Source organism: Eurosta solidaginis, chromosome 1 (genome assembly GCF_040869045.1).
Source record: "Eurosta solidaginis isolate ZX-2024a chromosome 1, ASM4086904v1, whole genome shotgun sequence".
NCBI classification, from domain to species: domain Eukaryota; kingdom Metazoa; phylum Arthropoda; class Insecta; order Diptera; family Tephritidae; genus Eurosta; species Eurosta solidaginis.
This window is the reverse complement of record NC_090319.1, coordinates 250,995,170-251,016,551: the sequence shown is the minus strand read 5'-3', so window position 1 is coordinate 251,016,551 and position 21,382 is coordinate 250,995,170. Positions and strand designations below refer to the sequence as shown.

General features: G+C 37.3%; 1 protein-coding gene across 8 annotated transcripts in view; it reads left to right on the top strand.

The window, feature by feature from the left end:
* The window catches only part of CanA1 (Calcineurin A1), a 191,280-nt gene that overhangs the window by 131,097 nt on the left and 38,801 nt on the right, over positions 1 to 21,382 (top strand). For all 8 annotated transcript variants that reach the window (XM_067760331.1, XM_067760326.1, XM_067760327.1 and 5 more), the window contains 7 exons: positions 1,369 to 1,697; positions 4,008 to 4,119; positions 4,191 to 4,336; positions 17,005 to 17,144; positions 17,252 to 17,329; positions 20,088 to 20,181; positions 20,434 to 20,559. In XM_067760331.1, coding sequence (XP_067616432.1) covers positions 1,369 to 1,697; positions 4,008 to 4,119; positions 4,191 to 4,336; positions 17,005 to 17,144; positions 17,252 to 17,329; positions 20,088 to 20,181; positions 20,434 to 20,559 — 1,025 coding nt within the window. The remainder of the gene's footprint in view (positions 1 to 1,368; positions 1,698 to 4,007; positions 4,120 to 4,190; positions 4,337 to 17,004; positions 17,145 to 17,251; positions 17,330 to 20,087; positions 20,182 to 20,433; positions 20,560 to 21,382) is intronic.

Sequence of the window (21,382 nt, the reverse complement as noted above, 5' to 3'; positions counted from 1 at the left end):
GAGTTATTGAGGAGACCCCGATTAACAGACAAATAAGGGGAGCTCTATAAAGTTCTAAGTAGTTTCTTACCCCGAGTTTTACCCTGTAATCCCCCTTCCCAGAGTTCCTAGACTAAATTGTGCAGAAAAAATAGAAAAGCAGACTTCTTATGGAGTCGCGTGTCACTCTGGCTCAACTTCGATCTGGGCATGCAATAGGTTAAACTCTCAATGACTCTATGCTCCAGCCCTGCTGAAATGGCCAGTTTCGTCTATAGAATGGGCCGAAGCATTGTGGCAAGAAGAATAAGGCCGCTATGCCTATTCTTGTTAAAAACTTACTTCTTTTTAGCTTTCCTAAAATATTTATTTTGACCTGCTTGATTTTTTAGTTGTGACCATGGCACTACCTTTGTTTTCGGCCCTTGTCGTGTTTTTCTGCTGATTTAAGGGTTCTAAATAGCTACGTGGTGTTTTTAGACTTGGAGCACATTTCACGACTCTATAACAATGCAAGAGTCACAAAAAAAATGCAGTAGGTGGCTCATGAATCCGTATATTATGAAATAAGATTTCGATATGGTTAAGAACAAAGCTCAAATCCTTATCAAGGGGGAAGGTTCTAGATATTCAAAAACACGTATTTATGATCCGATCAAGTCACTTTTAGAACAAGAAAATAATAATATAAAAAGATAGATATTTGGCACTTAGGTCGAAATATTTATGAAATTTCATCCAGCCTACTATTTTGTTAGTAAACATTTTTCTGTTATTTTTTTTATAGCTCATGTACAGAGCTGCTCATCCCCTATACACTTATAGCACTTTAGTTTTTGTTTTGCCCTGAAGAATAGGCAAAGATATGAATTTACACTTTGAATATAAACAATTTTTTCATAGCACTCCCATATGTCCTCAAATATAAATTCGATTCCTATGAAAGTACCCGAATTTCATATGAAAGTGCAAAGCACTTCATATGTAGCCAGTATTATATTCAAATTTACACTAACAAATTGACAACAAAAAACTCTTTAAAAATATTGTAGCACTGAGAAAAAATTTTGATTAAAAAGTTATTATTAAGGGGACCATCAAAATTCTTTAAACATTTAAAATATTTTTTTCTGTTATTGATATTAGCGAAAAAAGTTGCATTGTTCATAAAATTTTGTATATGTATTGTGATTTGCACTTCAATATAAAAATGTTTGAACAGCCCTGTTCAAGTATATAAAGGAAGCCTTATAATATTCTTTTCAACAAATACATTCTATTTATGTATTTAACTTAAAGCGCGATATATATATAAGTAAATTTATACACACTCAATTATAATAAACAAAAATTAAAGCGAGCTAATCTATTTATTTTTATTGCTCGCAGATGTGCCTCTTCCGCCTGCCCACAAATTAACGATGGATGAAGTGTTCGACGTCAAAACGGGGAAACCAAACTATGATGCAATGAAGGAACATTTCTTACTAGAAGGACGTATGGAGGAGGCTCCTGCGCTACGCATAATTAACGAAGGGGCGGCTTTATTGCGCGCCGAAAAGAATATGATTGATGTAGATGCTCCCGTTACTGTGTGTGGTGATATTCACGGACAGTTTTTTGATCTCGTCAAATTGTTCGAAGTTGGCGGACCACCCGATTCTACGCGATACCTGTTTTTGGGTGATTATGTTGACAGAGGGTATTTCAGCATTGAGGTGCGTACGTATGTGTACTTTAATACGTATCTATAATGAATTTAAAACAAAAACATACACAAATGCACTTGCATATGTATATACATAGATATGTACTCTACAGTCAAACCAACTGGGTGCAAACAGTAACACAACTAGTATTAATACCAGCCTACTAGTCGCGTGTCTTTTTTCTATGCAAACAACTGGTATTTTTTTTAACATAGCGCTGTCCTGCCCGGAGGAATTTGTCATATTTCTGGCGGGAATATATCAGAATAAAATTAGTAAAAAATTGACCCGAAAAATTCTAGGTCCTAGGGAACTGGCAGGGTTGGTTCCACATTACAATTGAAAAGATGGTTGGCGTCATGTGGGTACACATCGCAAACGGGGCATACTGGCGTATGCCGGAGTTGATTTTATATAAGTAACAGTTTAACTTGTTTTCGTGTCTCCCTGTATAGTCAGCTTTAGCTTTCTGCAAATGGTGGATAACGTATATTAATAACGGGTTTTGTGGGAGCGACCAGGCAAAAGTATTTACTGACTCAGTCTGGAATAGGCTAAGGGCCTCCTTGCGCTTATCTGGATTAATCGGCTAAGATGGTAGGTGCCGGATCTCATCTTAGAACTTACGGAGATATATCCTTATCCCTTCTGGGAGACGGGCTATAGCAATCAGTTGTTTGCTAAGATGTTCCGGCTAGTGACAATTCTACAAAAATTGTCCAGCACTTCATTATGTTCCTTTATTTTGAGCTGTTTGCCTCAGTATGTAGGTGATGTTCAATTCAGTTCTGAATACAGTATTTTGGCAGGCAACAAACCGGCGAGCGGCCGGGAAATCGCTATTTATACCCAGGTGATGCCGGAAAGTGTGACAAGGACTTTAACGACAAGTTGAAAATTTTCGTTTGGTAGCTGATGCCTTCATTGGTAAGGAGTTTTAGCATGGGCATGTCTTCAGTTTGGGCCTATTGATTAGGAAGGATTTGCCTTTTAATGGTGTCTTAAGCATCTGTAGTGGCGACGGCGATGGGCGACACGCCGTGCTTGTGTTTAAGTGCCCATCTATTTGCATGGCGTTATGTCAACTAAAAGAAGCATTACAAAGTGTCAACAAAAATCGCTCTTATCATTGTATTTTGTCGGATCTGACAAAAATTAAAGGGTTGATCACAATTTACCATCGCCTTTGGCGATATAGTGCCATCGGCTGTGAAGAAATGAACCACGGCACGTTCTTGCAAGACTTGGAAGGTTCCACCTATCCTCCCAGTCTCAAAGGTGGACTGTAAATTATCTGGCAGGGGATGTCTTCTTATGTCCCTAAAACATCACCTACACAGTTAGGTGAGAACACTCCCCATACAGGAGTTTTTGGTGAATACCCAGAAGCCTTGGCATCCGAACAGATATCTGATTGAAAAGGCCCCGCCACACAAGGACTTAAGAAGTTACCTCTGTAAGTATTGTGAAGAAATCCGCACTTAACATGACAAGGCCAACAGAAACATCCATAAAAAGGTGTCGGATCACAGGGATTCCCACCGTGTTCTTAAAGAAAAATGCTCGGAAATCGCGGTTGAGGAAAGCAACCTCCCCAGGGAGACGTTCATCACTTTAGATAAACCTCGATCTGAATTCTTTAATAGGTTAAACTCTAACGTATCCAGAATCAACCCTGGTATACCCAATATATGTCCCCATGATACCAACCATCTATACATTGCAATGTCGAACCAATGTCTCTTACGCCCTTATCTCTCTGGTTCAAACCTGTTGAAACTGCAATTTTTCTCATACTCACCTTAGAGGACATTCATAACAAGCGAAGCACTGCTACAACATCAACAACCAGGAAAGCAGCGAAGGAGTGGTCAGTAAATGTCTTCCCCCGGCAGCCGGCTCTATGAAACGGAGCGAATAGGGATTTTTCCATACCGAAGGCTATATATTTAATCTATTTAATCTATTTAATCTAACCCTATCAAGAACCAGGGCATAGGGGTAAGTGATAATAATTTAAATTGTGCTGGGCATGGTTCGTGCGTACTCGCCTTACTTAAGAGAAGTTGCACACTCAAGCCCTGGTGCCGGAAGCAGTAAAATATAATTTTAAAGAATCTTATGAAATTTTTCCACTTTTAGCCAAAATTTGGTGTTTTTTTTTGCTTATATCTGGACTCTCCCGGACTAGATTGATATAAGTATTTTTCTGACTAGTTGGGTGTCTCACTGCAGGGTATTTATGCTATAAGAAATATTTATATATTTCCCATGCGGCATTTTTAACGATTAACCAAACCCTTGTCCACTTTTTGGCAGTGTGTGCTTTATTTGTGGGCTTTGAAAATTTGGTATCCAACGACGTTGTCACTATTACGAGGGAATCATGAATGCCGCCATCTAACAGAATATTTCACATTTAAGCAGGAATGTATGTATGTCCAAAAATCTAACACAACAAAAAGTTTGTTATTTATTTAATTTGTATTTTATAAATCAAAGGCAAAATTAAATATTCTGAAGCTGTTTATGATGCCTGTATGGAAGCGTTTGATTGTCTGCCATTGGCGGCGTTACTGAATCAACAGTTCCTTTGCATTCACGGTGGACTTTCGCCCGAAATATTCACCTTGGACGACATAAAAAAGGTATTTGATAATAATTATAGCTTTTATAAGTTTATTTTATAAACAATTTAGTTAGACGCTACTAAAGCTTCTTTGTTTCGAAATTATAACGGTAATTGTTTACTTTAGCTCACAACTGCTAAGTCACGACTAAAAATATCGGGAGAGCTGTCAAAAGACGCGTTTTGATCCCAGGACCACGAATCCGAAGGAGGAAATTCAAAATTTTGTTCGTTTCGGAGATATTTGCAAACAAAATTGAAAATTTGCATGTGGTTGTTGTTGTTTTGATGATTTTGTAGTACCCACAAGAAAAACTGTGGGTAAAAGTGTTTTGCGCGGATATAGTTTTGGTCTCCAAACCGGTGTTGGACCCACCCAGGGTAATTTTTTAAAAGCGCGGCCGAATACCGCCAATGCAGAAAGGTGTTCTGCGCAAAAATACTATGGATTCCACTCCCGGTTTCGGAGCGCTCCGGGGCCATTTTTCGGTTTTTTGGAAATAACTTTTGACAGAAATAAAATTTTGAATTTCAGCTCTCGGATTCGTGTCTTTTGACACCTCTCCCGATATTTTTGGTCGGGTTTTAACAGTTGTGAACTAAAGTAAACAGTTACCATTATAAGTTCATAAAATTATTTTTAGTTCATTGGTGTTTATCCAGTTCTTTTTGAAAATAAAGTAAAGAAGCAGTGCGTCAATGCGCTCATCCGATCGTGGAATATTCGGATTGGAGTCAATTGCGACGCCGTCTGGCAAACGCGTTCATATAATGCATTAGGAAGCCTTTTGTCGAATTGTTACCAAATAATATTTGAGAGTCTTTGCAATTAAAGACTTTAAAACTTCGTAAAAGTTCTCCTTTTTTTAGTCCCGTATTGAAACTTTTGACTCATACAGAATATAAACAGAGCTATTCTTTTTCAAAACGATGTCTCAACCTCATTCTCCCTCTTTTACAGCATGTTCTTGGTGAAGGGAATCCCTATACGAAATATTCGATATGCCTCGAAAAGTTTAGGAGATATTACGAAATCTGGAGTTTTTCCTATAAAGGAAGGACACTGCCAATTTTTCCAAATTTCATACAGATTTATTACCTCCTTCATTAAACTATTTTTTACCGTTATTTTTTTTTTTTTGCAAAATTAACCTTTGCACCAGTCTTTACCTTTACCACTTACTGGGACCATGAGCCATTATCCACTGAGTTCTCTAGCTTTGTATCACATTCAATTTTCACGGGAATGCTCTGGATCATTGGGAGACTTGAGAAGCATAGGTCGTGATATTTTTGTTGTTGATAGGCAGATGTCGCCGCTGTGTTTTATTTAACACGTATGTGTTACGTTCCAATGAAGCGTGATCCAGATACGGATAGAAATTTAACATGCAAATGCAACAATAAATTGGTCCATATGGTTCACATTGCTGTTGCATTTGCATGTTACGTCTCTATCCGTATATGGATCACGTTTCATTGCAACACGAGGACAGCTAAAGGCCAAGCAGCGACATCTATTTTTAAAAAAAGTAGGTTTATGAAACGCAGAGTTGCCAAACTAAAGACAAGAAATTAACAAATTATCTGGCTTACAAATTGAACCAGACTTTTATCCGGATTTTTCTGACTAAAATCGTTGTTGTTGCTTTTACATGCAAAGTTATTTATCTGGCTCAGGATATTTGCGACGGGATGATGACTATAGTGAACTCCGAAAATGGTTAGCTTTTTGACAGCATAGTGACGAATATAAGCAAGTTCGGCACATCACTTTGCCTCTAGTTAATAAATGTGCACATCAAATACAGCACGGTTTTTCAGTAGTTAGTTGAGCTAGTCTAAAACTAAGTTTTCTTAAACTCTAGTTAAATTTAAACCCCAGTTAAACTAGAGAGCAGCATTTCAGTCACAGTTAAAGGCCGTCATTGGGGTAAGATTCTTGTACGGAACATTGGTTTTTAAACGGTTTTATTTAGCTTGACTTGACAGGCTGCACGGCCGTTGTGAACGAATTTTGTAATTGGAGTTTAACAAGCCAACCTAATAAAACCGCACTGCATTTTTTTAGCGTACGCAAACAACCGGCGTTTTTTGCTCTAACCCAAATAAGCATGCTTTGCGACAATGTAAAGCATGTGTGTAAACGTCAAATCTCAATGTCACGCGGAACAAAAATCGGAAATCGAGTTAGGTTTTCATGCAGCAAATTCAATTTGGGTTGCTCTCATACAATTGTATGTGCATGAGACATTTTTGACAGAAAATGACTTGCGTGCGTTTATATTAGGTTGGCTTGTAAGTAGCTTCCCGATAAACTACAAGCTTGAAACTTGGAACATAGTTCAGAACCCGATGACAATGCAATAATAAGAAAAAAATGCCGCTAGGTGGCGCAAGGAACGAGATATTCACAAAAATCGTATTTGGTTCCGAATTGGCTCATATTTGGAGCACATAATACATACAAGAATAGAAAGCGACCTATGAAAAAAATTGCCGCTAGGTGGCGCAAGGATAGAGATATTCACAAAAATCGTATTTGTGGTCCGATTTGGTCCATATTTGGAACACATAATACATACATGAATTCAAAGCGACCTATGATGCCCGATTTGGCTCATATTTGGAACAAATATTACAGACACTCCGGTAGAAGTGACATTAAAATATTTTGGAGTTGGAGAAGGGGCAAGCATACGTGGCGCAGAGTCGACAAAAGTATTTGGAAGGATTATATATTGAGGACTTAGATTGTAACAAATTGTTAGCAAAGAGTCTTTGTAATAATGAGTCACTAAATGAAATAAATATAATGAGAATTAATAGGCAATTAAATAAAGACTAAAAACTTGAAAATAAAATAATCAAAAAAAAAAAACCGTGAAATTTCTATTGATAGTCATAAATAAGACCAACTGAACCTTAATCAGGTTATGCTACGCCTCACATTTTTAGAAACTTCACGCGCCCAACGCTTTTATTTAAATGTCTGATCAACGCCCTAGATTTATGAGGAGTGTGATGACTAGTACCTAGGACCTACCTAATTATTTTCTAGCTTTTAGTATTATTATTACTTCATGTAAGTATTATTTTCAATAAAACCGTTTTACTTTAAAATTTTTTTTTAATTATTTTATTTATTATCTAGATAATTTGTAGATACGGCAACAGGTGGATTTTGTTTACAGAACAAACATGGCCACATTATTTCTCCAGCCTTAGAGATATATATATCTAGTTCTGGAGTTGGTATCCAACATATATTTGTAATTATTTTAAAACCTGAGAGTTCTCAAGTTGATATCCTACATCATTTTGCAATCACCATCCAACTTTTGAGAAAATTTGTAAAATATATAGCTCTCGAGTTTATTTATATTGATCTCCAACGTCATTCTAAAATTATTCTCCAACCTTTGAAAGATTTTAAGAAATGTATAGAGAAAATATTGTCCACGACATCGAAAAAGGTAGCCAAAATATTTTTTTGATTTTTTAGAAATGTAACTTATATTGTAAAAAGTCGACTCGTCTAAAGGTTATTCGATGTTTATTTATATCTTTATAAGAAGAACAATTATAAATAACTAGCGTACCCTCGCCAGCTTCGCTAGGCGATAAATTCAATGATTTGCTGAAAGAGAATAAAATTAATACAAAACAAAGCAAATTCTTTGATACAATTTCATTCGAACTTTATTGTAACACATTTTGGTAGACAATGTTTTTGGTTTTTCCATCTTTCGCGTAAATAAATAATGACGATGGTTTGCCTACTCGTGAGCAAGCTACATATAATTGTCCATGAGAAAAAATTGGGTATTCTAAATTAATACCGCACATTTGTAGAGACTGTCCTTGCGCCTTATTAACTGTCATAGCGAAGGCAAAGCGAATAGTGAACTCCAAATGTTAGAATCGAATGGTAAATCCGTCGGAATCAATGGAATTGTGGGTATTAAAACGTCTTCTCCTTTGTACTTCCCTTTCAAAATTGTTGCGCGATAACGTTACCCATTAGCCCCATATCACAGCGAGTCTGGTACCGTTGCAAAGTCGTGGCACATTAATGTTGCGCAGCATAATAATCGGTGCTCCAATTTTTAATCGTAAATTATGAGGTCGTAGGCCTGGCAAATCGAGTGAGTTTAAGAATTCAGTTGGATAATTTACGACATCATCTTGATCAGTAATAGTGTCCATTGACTTATATGCAACTATGTCACCAGGTATTTGATCCAGAATAGCTGCATTTATATCATTGACGTCCTTATTTTTCCCAGCTAAAATTGCTCTTTCGCTGAGCCAATCATAGTTTTTGTAATGTTGAACTATGTTTGGAAATACACTCTTTAGACTATGCAAAAGTGCAGAAATTGTTAGGGAATGTAATCATTCCTGTTGGATCGGCAGACATTTGGCCATTTCCGATTTTCAGTAATTGCTGTGAAAATTCAGCTGCTGACGGATCGTTTTGTAGTTGAACACGTACGTTTGTAGTAAGTGTAAACGTGTTTACATGTCTCCATAAATACGGTGATTTTAAACATGCATTAATTTCATCTGCAGCCGTGGATTTTGGGATCACAGGTAATGTTTGCCTGAAATCTCTAGCCAATAAAATCATGGCACCTCCAAAGACTGTTTGGCTTCTTCGGGGATCTTTCAAAGTTCTATCAAGTGCTTCCAATGATTTCTTCTGTTCCATAGTACACTCGTCCCATACGATGAGCTTACATACTTTATGAACTTTTGCCATTCCAGATGTTTTCGAAATATTACATGTTGGTGTTTCATTTACCTGCATATTCAAAGGCAACTTTAATGCAGAATGTGCTGTATGACCGCCTTCCAATAATTTAGCCGCAATTCCGGGAGAAGCGAGTGCCAATGCAACGCTATTATCTGATCGAATTTTTGCTATTATCAATGAAATCAAAAAGGTCTTGCCTGTTCCCCCAGGAGCATCCAAGAAAAACAATCCACCAGATCCATGGCTAATATTATTCATGATTGTATCATAAACATGTTGCTGTTGGTCATTCAATTTCGGTAAATTTTATGTTACAAATGTGTTTAGTTCATTACAATCATAATAGTATTCACGCTCCAGTTCTAGATTGAACATATCATGCATTGGCCGATTTGCTGCTGGCATGCCCAATTGTACTAACAATTTGTTTGACATCGACAAACAAATGTCGTCAATCCTTATCAATGCTTCATTGTAAATTTCCAATATGAATTCCAACTCATAATTTGCAGTATTTCGACGCATTTGGTATAAAATATCATCTGCCATATAATCTTTGAAATTATTCCATAATTCCAATGGATTAGATGGGAAGCACATTGCAATTATGTATTATCGAAAATAATGTTCGTATTTGATGTGGACTGGGTATTACAGCTGAAACGGCAAGCGTATCTTCCCAATGCTTATCATCCTCCAACAAATTTAATTGTTGACATGCTTCAAGATATGTAGCGCACAATTCACCATTAATTGTTCTTAAAGCTTGGAATTAAGTTGGGCCACGAACATTAATTAACAACACGTGCAAGTAAAAACACTCAGCATTATTTGGATGAACTACATAAATGCGTCCTAATGCATCTGTTGAGAACACATTACGATGACCTTGAACTGTTTTTCCTTGTTTTCGCCTTTGAAATGTTTTCCTGGATTTATTCCATGTGAAATATTGTGGCTGCCACCGTGGTGTGATGGTAGCGTACTCCGCCTGCCACACCGTATGCCCTGGGTTCGCACCCCGGGCAAAGCAACATGAAAATTTTAGAAATAAGATTTTTCAATTAGAAGACAATTTTTCTAAGCGGGTTCGCCCCTCGGTAGTGTTTGGCAAGCGCTCCGAGTGTATTTCTGCCATGAAAAGTTCTCAGTGAAAATTCATCTGCCGTGCAGATGCCGTTCTTACTTACTTACTTAATTGGCGCTTAACCGTCTAAACGGTTATGGCCGTCCATAAAAGTGCGCCAGTCGCTCCGCCAACCGGCGCCAATTGGTCACACCAAGGGAGTTTAAATCGTTTTCCACCTGGTCCTTCCAACGGAGTGGGGGCCGCCCTCTACCTCTGCTTCCATAGGCGGGTTCCGATAGAAACACTTTCTTGGCCGGAGCATGATCTTTCATTCGTTTAAACATGGCCTAGCCAGCGCAGCCGCTGCGTTTTAATTCGCTGGACTATGTTGATGTCTGTGTATAGCTCGTACAGCTCATCATTAAATCTTCTTCGGTACTCGCCATCGCCAACGCGTTGAAGTCCATAAATCTTTCGAAGAACTTTTCTCTCGAACACTCCCAAAGACGCTTCATCTGCTGTTGTCATGGTCCATGCTTCTGCCCCATATAGCAGGACGGGTACGATAAGTGACTTGTAGAGTATGATTTTCGTTCGCCGAGAGAGGACTTTACTTTTCAATTGCTTACCTAGTCCAAAGTAGCATTTATTGGCAAGATTGATTCGCTGGATTTCAGTGCAGATGTTGTTGCTAGGGTTGATGCTGGTTCCCAAATAAACGAAGTCTTTAAAAAAAAAAAACAAAAAAAAAAAAAAAAATTACAGTATTCAACGTTAATATGCGCTTTGAAAGTTTTGGACAACAATGGACAATATGGAACAATGCAACGATTGTCAACTTCAAAATTTTGATTTCCCATCTTAAATATCGTTGATTTACCATTGTCACCAGTAGATCGACGACGCTATGCTGGACATCCATCGTCACTTGTGACCGTATCCGAAATTAATGCTCGTGGGTATCGCTTCGAACATTTTCCATCAATCATGCACGGAGAGTTCACATTCAATGCACCGCAAGGTCCATGTATCATATTTTTTGTGACGACTTCGAAAAAATTTGGATCAATCGTTTGATCCGGTATTTCAGCTGATATCACACTACAATTTAATCCGGTGTATTTTTGTCAACCAACCAACCAATGGCTTTTGCCATTCAACGGAATAAATATAACAACGACCCTCTCCAAACACTCTATGTTTGACAATAAAGTCCATAAGTGATTTTAGTTTTAGTTTGAAAATACGTGCAGTTATGTCGTGTCGATCAATTAGGGATTGGCCAGGAAACAAATGGTCTTTGATTTCACTCCATTGGAGATTGCATGTAAAAGTAATAAACATATCCGGCCGTCGATAAGCGCGAACATACGCAATGACATCCTGTGCATATTCATGCATGTGTCGCGGGCTACAAGTATATGTTGCTGTTAATATGATCATTCTACCGATGTCATTCACATTTACATCGTTATTCACTGCATCCCCTAAGTGAATGTATTCCTCGGACCGCAACTTAGTCTGGTTGAATTTGATATAGTACCCATAATGTAAAAACGCATCCTAAGGTTATTCTGATCCACGTTTTGGGCAATATCTCGAGACCCTAGTCACCCAGATGTATGAAAATTACCCTCTGCTAAAGAACCCATCAACAGCTTTAATTTTTTATCCATATTGTATAAACACATTCTAGGGGTATCTGGGTCCACGTTTTGATCTCTATCTCGAGACTATAGCCACCCAGGGGTACGAAAAATTATCATGTACTAAAGCACTCATCAAGCGCTTTCATTTGATATCCATATTGTATAAACAGATTCTTGGTGTACCCGGGTCCACACTTTGGCCTATATCTGGAGATCATAATCACCTAGGGGTAGGAAAAGTACCCCATATTAAAGTACTCAACAGAACCTTCCATTTGATACCCATATTATACAAACACATCGTAGGGTTATCCGGGTCCACGTGTTGACATATATCTCAAGACCCTAGAAATTTAAAAAAATTGTATTTTGCTAAAAACCCTTGATCCTTGATCCCTATAATATGAAAAAATAACGAATAAAATTGGCCTCGTATCGGCAGCAAAACATGGACAGGAACGAACATAATTTCATTTTTATATATATAGATTATATTACTTAAGACAATAGTGACTAAGACCATCGGCCTAACCCCCCAGTGGGTCGGGGGGCTTAGAATATACCCGCGGCAGGTATGCCTGTCGTAAGAGGCGACTAAAATACCAAATTGATTTAAGACGTTGTGTAGCGCAACCCTTTCAAGGCATTACTAACGCAATATATAACTTCTCCAACCCAATTGTCAACCTCACCTACCCGTGGCGAATCCTGTTACTTTAACAGCCGAGGCTCTGGTGACCCCAAGTTCCTAACGGATGTAGGGGGTGGTAGGGCGGGATGGCCTTGAAGGTTTCATGTGCTCATACTAAATCGTTCCCGAGATGGTTGGTCTGGTGCCTTATTGGTGCTTGTTACCGGAACGTACCGGATCTGAATCCGGCAAAAGGCCATCAACATATATATGTACATATATATATTTTCTGGCCATGCTACCGACTTTTCACCATTCACAATCCCGGCAATTTTTTTCATCACTTGCAGACCTTGATTCGCTTGAAATACCATTTTTTTCAATGTTGCTGTAACTACCGACTCTCTGGCCTATTTTAAATTGTTTTCTATATTTTGCAGCGCTTCCAACACATTATTTATTGGCTCACCTAATTATTAATTATTAAATTACCAATCTTAGTATACTAGCCTATACCACTACTGATTCCTACACCGTGCATTTTTCAACTCAATATTTAGGTAATTTCGTTATACTTTCAATATTTAAAGGAGAAAATCGATATAAATCTACGTTCTAAAATCCAAATTTTAAGTAATTTAAAATTGTCCTGAAATAAAAAAATAAAAATGTGTTCTGCACTTGAAAATATTGAAATTAAAACAATTGTATATAAATATTCCGTAAGACAATGCATGGTGAACAAGATAATAGCGGAGAGAACTAGTATATAAAAGTGTGTAAATATGTTTAGGTGTAAAAGTAACCTCTTTTCTGAAGAATTTTGAATGAATTTCTCTCGCCTACTATAAACCCAAAGATAGCCTGAATATAAGCCAAGTCCTCTCGAATTGCTTTGTTTGCAAAAAATTTCTTTGCAAAAATAATGCAAGCCGCATCGTCATTGAGGCCGTCAACAATATCTTTGATTGCGTTAAAATTGTTTGCATAATATGATACATACTGCCTCCAACCAAGCTCCCCAGCGTGGCAAGACCTTTAAAAATGCCAAATTTTTTAATCATTTATACATACATGGCTTTAAAAAATACAACTTACTGGTTGAGGGGTTAAAGGCAGATCTAGTTGCTTTTCCTTAAAGAATCGAATTCTTGTTGGACTCTTTGAAAATATTTTCTTCATATTTGCAACTAAGGTATCAGCCTCTGCATACTGCCTTCGCAGTTTTTCACATAACCTGTGAATTCCGTGCGCTACACATGTAATATGAACCACTCATGGATAAAATAACTGAATCCCAACTGCGCTCTTTTTCATATATTGTGCGACGTTTGTAACAAATATCAATACTTTATCCGGTTTTACTTCTTCTGATCATACAATTTTGAAGGCATCATCAAATAGTTTAGCAATTTCCGAAGCGTTTACTTTTTGTATTACGTCCGATGTTAGAAGAAACCCTCGCCCACCTTGCCGTAAAGGACCGACAATGCCAATGCAAACGAATCTGCCTGCCTTGTCCGTACTCTCATCAATTGACACAAAAATGCTGCTGTTTCCAATATGCGACCGTATTTCTTCCAAAAGATTTTCATAAATTTCTTCTAAATAGTTCTTCCGCATAGTCGATTGATCAGGAACTTTTTTCTGTACTATGATTCAAGGTTCGATTCGAGCTCAAGGCCAGAACAATAATTTTTTTCTAAATTTGAAAAATTGTGTTTTGTTTTTTGGAATCGTAAGTAGAAAATTGTTCAGACAACCTGCCATAGCTGCGCAGATAGATCCATTTCGAAGGGTGCTAAGCCTTCATCATCAGTACGCTTTAGGCATGCTGCGCTAACCATTTAGCTATACAGCGGTGGTTTGTTTGACTGGCAAATTTGTTACTTCTATTCCTGCTATGGCAGGTTGCCTGAAAATTTTTCTACTTACTATTCCAAAAAAACAAAAAAAATTTTTCAAATTTAGAAAAATTAAAAAATAACAATAATTATCATTAGAAAAGATTATTGTTCTGGCCTTGAGCTCGAATCGAACCTTGAATCATGTATCAATAGGCCGATAAAAACAAAACCAATTGTTTTCTGTACTATTTTTCCAGAAACGATCTGAACTCCTTATGACTGGCTTTTATTAAAGGTATATTGCAAGCTACCATCATTTTGGTGAGATCTCTGAAAAACTCGTTCGATGTGTCATTATTTAAAAATGAAGTTATAGGTTCTTCGGAGCCAGCTTCAATGTCGCAGCTTTTTGGGGTTTTTCCATTTGAAGATGTTAAATATGATATTTTTTGTCGTGATTTACTTTTATTCCACAGCATGGACAGATGAAAATCTTTCCGTCTGTCGAAAGTATGTCTTCCCAAATACTTTTATATAGCCGCGGATTTTCACGGAATTATAAGAATCTGCTTTAGGCATTTTAAATTATCGAAAATATTTAACTCACAAACAAAATTAACGCACGAATTTAAAAATGTCAAGTTTTATCTACAAATAAACAGAAACTCATCATATCGCAAGCTGAATATGAAATAGCTATCCGCTGATGAGAAGAGAGCAATGTTGTAAAACATAAAAGCTGTCCCAAACGGTAACAAAGTAATAAGGTTATATATTTTTAGTATGACGATTTTCTAATAGTACGAGTACGTGATATTATTATTATAATTGTTACCTCATATATTTCCAAGTATACCAATCTAAGGTACTTTGTCAGGCTTTAAATACAAAAAGGCTTTAAATAAAAAAAATCACAAAAAAAGCAAAATAAAAATTTATATTTAATTTTTTAATTTATATTTTTAATAAAAAAGATATCCAACGCGTAATACTTAATTTCATTTACAGATGAGAACAAGCAGACAAAATAGGCAAATGTCTTAAAATCCTAACCCTACTGATAAGTATATGCCTCACATATGTGCTGACTGTATCCCATCTGTCTCTTCGGCAGGTTATGTTATTGATGACACTGCCCGGGGATAGGTCGCCAAGTATCTATAACTGTGTCCGGTTAGAAACTGGGTCAAAAGTCTACCTCACCGTGTGGTCGCTTCAACCATGTATTCAGTTCAGGGATTAGTTTCCTAGTCCACTTTCCTGCGGCGCTGTTGCGCCATTGTCTTTGCCAGCTCGAATCGATTCTTCTCGCGCCTGCATGGTAGCAGCAGGTCTACTTGCTTGGGATCCGTTGTCGTATATTGCTTTTTTTTGCTCAGCGAGAAGATATATATGTATGGTTCCCGCAACGACCACGACAGCTTCAGCGAAGACCGTGCGGTAAGACGAAGCTATTCGCAGCGCCCCTCTGCGTTGGACCGAGATGAGGGCGGTTCGGCTCTTCCGGTATTTCAATGCTTTCACCCAGATTTCTGCACCGTATAAGAGTATAGAATCCGAAGTTGATGCAAGCAGATTCATTGTGCATAGCTTTGGACCACCTATGTTTGCCATGAATCTACTCAAATTCGCTATTGTGCGCGCAGCTCTTTCACAGGCTCCTCGCTTGTGATCCGAGAAGGTTAGTTTGTTGTCTAACCTCACTCCCAGATATTTCGTTGAAGTGAGTGTTTCTATTGGCTGGTCCCCAACCGCCACATTCTTGGTAGTGGGAATCCGCCTCTTTGTGAGGATAATGATCTACGTTTTTGCTGTTGATAGCTGGAGACCTATACGAGCTATACGTAGACATCAACATAGTCCAGTGAATTAAAACGCAGCGGCTGCGCTGGCTAGGCCATGTTATGCGAATGAAAGATGATGATCCGGCCAAGAAAGTGTTTCTATCGGAACCAGCCTATGGAAGCAGAGGTTGAGGGCGGCCCCCACTCCGTTGGAAGGACCAGGTAGAAAACGATTTAATCTCCCTTGGCCAATTGGCGCCGGTTGGCGGAGCGAAGGAGCGACTGGCGCGCCTTGTTGGACGGCCATAACCGTTTAGACGGTTAAGCGCCAATTAAGTAAGTAAGTTAGCTGGAGAGCGTGCTCAACCATCCACCTATTATGACCTGGTTTAATTTTAGCTGTGCCAGCTCGCAGATTGGTGCTGTTATCACAACTGCCACGTCGTCTGCAAAAGCAACGAGGAAGGTGCTTTCTGGCGTGTCCAATCGAAAAAGACTGTCGTAAGCTAATTTTGATTTTCAAACGATTCAGTAATAGAGCACTGGGCTTGCATGACAGGGAATCAGAGTTCGCACTCCGGCTCAGTCCATGAAAAAAGACTTTTTTTCAATAATGACATATTTAACCACAGTAGGTGCATATCTTACGAGTAGTTCATATAGGTACTACTTTCTTTCTTTGTCTTTATTGATGAGACAGAAATTATCTAGCCATAGATTTCCTTCTGTGTACATTTTCTAATATGCTTTTTTCCTTTTATTAATTAGCTTTTTTAATTGGTTTTATTTTTTAGCTTTTATAGTAGGTCTGGTTGTTAAATCACATGAAAACTGTTATAGCATATCTAAACCGGAAAAGTAGTAGTGATTTTTTTTTTTCAAATTATTACTGAAATGTCTTATTATATGTATATTTGTATGTATTTAACTTAATGTGTTTCACTTTAGTTAAATAGATTTAGAGAACCGCCTGCTTTTGGGCCTATGTGCGATCTACTTTGGTCTGATCCATTGGAGGATTTCGGCAATGAAAAGAACAGTGACTATTTTTCCCATAATTCAGTGCGGGGTTGTTCCTACTTCTTCAGGTAAGTGTAAATAACACCGCTAGATGGTAGAGAATGTAAGGTTTTCTAGTTGTGATATAATTATAACTAATTTAAATACATATTTTTTTTTGGAATTTCTATTACAGCTACGGCGCCTGCTGCGAGTTCCTACAAAAAAATAACCTACTATCGATAGTTCGTGCCCACGAAGCTCAAGATGCAGGGTTAGTTTATCTTTCTATTTAATAGCGTTATACCACCTCAAACATTTTTGGAGCGTCCTTATTGGAGGTCCGAAATGAGTCTGAATCATTCTTCTCAAAAATATGATCGATATGATGAATAGTATGAGGCTTATGACAAAAGTGTTCAGCAAACATAGCAACTTTGGAATAGATATTCATATGTTATTTTGTAAAAGTTGTTTTTTTACTTCTTCCATAGACGGGTTCCGATAGAAATACTTTCTTAGCCGGATCGCCATCTTCCATTCGCACAACGTTGCCTAGCCAGCGTAGCCGTTGCGTTTTAATTCGCTGGACTATGTTGATGTCTGCGTAAAGCTCGTACAGCTCATTATTAAATCTTCTTTGGTACTCGCCATCGCCAACGCGTAGAGATCCATAAATCTTTCGAAGAACTTTTCTCTCGAACACTCCCAGAGCCACTTCATCTGATGTTGTCATGGTCCATGCTTCTGCACCATATAGCAGGACAGGTACGATAAGTGACTTGTGGTTTTCGTTTGTGGAGCATGGTTTTCCTTTGCCGAGAGAGGACTTTATTTTCAATTGCCTACCTAGTCAAAAGTAGCATTTATTGGCAAGAGTGATTCATCGCTGGATTTCAGAGCTGATGTTGTTGCTAGTGTTGATGCTGGTTCCCAAATAAACGAAGTCTTTTACTATTTCGAAATTATGGCTGCCAACAGTAGCGTGGTTGCCAAGGCGCGTATGCGCTGACTCTTTGCTCGATGACAGCAGGTACTTCGTTTTGTCCTCATTCACCATTAAACCCATCTTTACCACTTCTTTTTCCAGTTTGGAGCAAGCAGAACTAACGGCGGGGTTGTTTAGGCAGATGATATCAATGTAACAACAACTTCACACAGTGATTAATATGGTATTTGGATCATCTTAATAACGTAAATTATTACCGGAGTTACAGTTTCGGAATTGTAGTGAAAAACTGAGTCTAAAAAGGGCGGACCCACACCCATTGTTTTAAATTTTGATTCGATGTTGCTGGCGATGCTGGTCCAAAAATAATATTTGAACTAGTTCGCTTCATTATTATCTAATCTACATAGGTCGATACAAAGTTTCAGCAACTGCACGAGCTTTAACTCTTAAATGGTTGGGACCACGAGAAAGTAATTCAGGCTGAACATGTGTAGAATTTCATCATGTTCAACTTATTTTAAATTTTTTAATGAATCAATTTAGAATACAAATTTTTTCAGTGCCATAATATTTTTGAATAATTTTTGCTGTCGTTTTGTTAATGCAAATTGGTTTTCATACCGAAGTGCTCGTTCATCATATTAAAGGGCTTTTCCTTTGCACTTACATATGAAAATCAAAAACTTCCATATGCATTTTTTTATATGTGAGGACATATAGGAGTGCTAAGAAATTTTTTTTATATTCAAAGTGGGAACTACGATTCAGGGTAAAACAAAAACAGCTCTGATTATAACGTTTCTTGCTGCTCCATTTGTTAATTGGTATGGACGTTTCGCCTAGTCATATCTTTAATTATCCGCATATTAACGATGTTTGTAAGTATTTTGGGCTTTCTTGATTGCAACCACAAAATTGCCTCCGCTGTATACCTTGGCTGTTGTGTCGAACCTTGGTATGTGTTCAATTAGCGCTGCCTCACCTTAAAGCAGGGATGCACCTTAACGTTAAGCTAATCGTTTATCAAAAAATTTCCACCGTTTCCGTTGAAACACTTCGAAATATTATCGATAAAGAAATTATCAAAATAAATTGTATCTCGTTTTTAACCGAAACGAAAAGCTTTCGTTAACGGTAAAAACGTTAACAAAAACGTGATACTTAAAGTTTGAATTGTGCTGGCAATGCTATAGCCATGGTGAAGCCGTAAGGTGCTAACAGCGAGCGAACATACACGCACAAACTCCATGTAATTTGTTTGTGTAATTCGTTGGTGGTAATGTCAAAATACTCTGAGAAATGTTCGTACTGTCAAAATTCATGAGAAAAGTTGCAATTAGCTTGGCTAATGCATTCACCTTTAATGACTCCGCCATCAATCAGCTTTGCCAGCATAGTTTGAATTAATAATCAACATAAACGATTTGATTTCGTTTTGATATGGCAGAAAACGAAGCAAAATCACTTCGTTAATTTGACGTTCTTAACGTTAATAAACGAAACGAAATGACTTTGTTTCGTTTATTAACGTTAATTATCGTAACGAAATGATATCGGTTCGTTGGTTAAGCATGCCTGCCTTAAAGGGGTTTCGCCCAAATACCCTGCTTCTCAAAAAGGCTTCTGGATAAGATTCCCTATTTGTCATGCCTAACGTCAAAATGGGGTTACAAATTAAATGGGTTTACACTGAAGTTACAGCCCTTGGTCGGGAAAAATCCCGAGTCGCTCCGGTACATAGAACCGGCTGCCATAGGAAGCTCATAAATGACTTCGAAAATAGTCATATAAGAAATAAATTATGAGCTGTTTATATGTGTAGAAGGATACTGATCGGACTATTATTTGGGCTCACATAATATCTATACGAAATAAGGTTCATATCCGGCGTCCATTATAAGAAAGGAAATACACTCATTTCGGGCTCCTATATGAGCTAATAACGAGGGTAAGCGCTCCGATTTAGGTGTCTCCTATGCATTTTATGACTCCAAATGTTTGCTGGGCGTTGTGAAAATTTAATTCTGTTTACATCTAAAAAGAACTTTTTTTGAATTTTTCGTTGGCGACAATATTGTAGATACCGCATGTACCGTAAAAATCAAGCCACAGGCTTTCCCTCGTTGATCACAATTTTCTCCGCGCCCAATTATTTGGATGTCTATAATAACAAGGTATTTCTTGTTTAACATTTTTCAAAAATATTATTCATATTTTTCTATTCATATTTTTCTATTCATATTTTAAATAGCAATGACACAATTCATTTATTACATACATATATATATGTAAATACTTTTGTTGCTGTACTCCTTTATAGGCTATGTGACAATTATTGCATTTAATATTTTCAATTTTTTTTTGTAAATTTTTCCTTTTATCACCGATGCAACACAACGAATAACATAAATGTCATTTGACAAAAGGCAGCTGTACTCAAATATGAGAATAACGTTATGAATATCAGGCTATTTAATTGTTCGCCACATCCGTATTGGTTGCCAAATTTCATGGACGTATTCACGTGGTCATTGCCGTTTGTGGGTGAGAAGGTAATTTGGTGCACATACATACATACGTAATTATGTGGTCTTGTATGTATACACTGGCGTATATGTACATTAAAAACATACTTACATACATACATAATATGGATGCTAACCGCGGGATCACTTAGTCCCGATAATGTAATGCCAACGATTTAAAAGTAAAGAAGTCCTAGTTCCGGCAAAACTGAATATTATATACCCAGCTGTCTAGTCTCGCAGAAATATAATAAAGAGATGTTTGGAGAAAAATTTGAAGAGCATTAAATAATATGAAAGCTTACGTTAGTTACGTTATTTAATATTTCGAATATTTTAAATTTCCTAACCCAAAGAAGATTAAACCAATTTTGCAAGGCAAAAAAGCAGTATTAAATAAATATTACTGCTTTTACTGTCTGAAGTTTGGTTATACATTGAAATGTTATATTTTAACATTAAAATAACATTGTTATAAAAGTTTTAAGCAAAAAATAAGTTTAAGACACACTACTCTATTTAAAATAAAATTACAAAAAAAAAAACAGTAATTCTCATTATACTGTTTTTTGATTTACAAGACAATAAAGGCAGTTCGCGTCTTATTTCAGCCTCCCAAAGAAAAAATGTACCAGAATATCTTCATAATGGCTTTTTTATACTCAGTTGAGCAGAGCTCACAGAGTATATTAACTTTGATTGGATAACGGTTGGTTGTACAGGTATAAAGGAATCGAGATAGATATAGACTTCCATATATCAAAATCATCAGTATCGAAAAAAAATTTGATTGAGCCATGTCCGTCCGTCCGTCCGTTAACACGATAACTTGAGTAAATTTTGACGTATC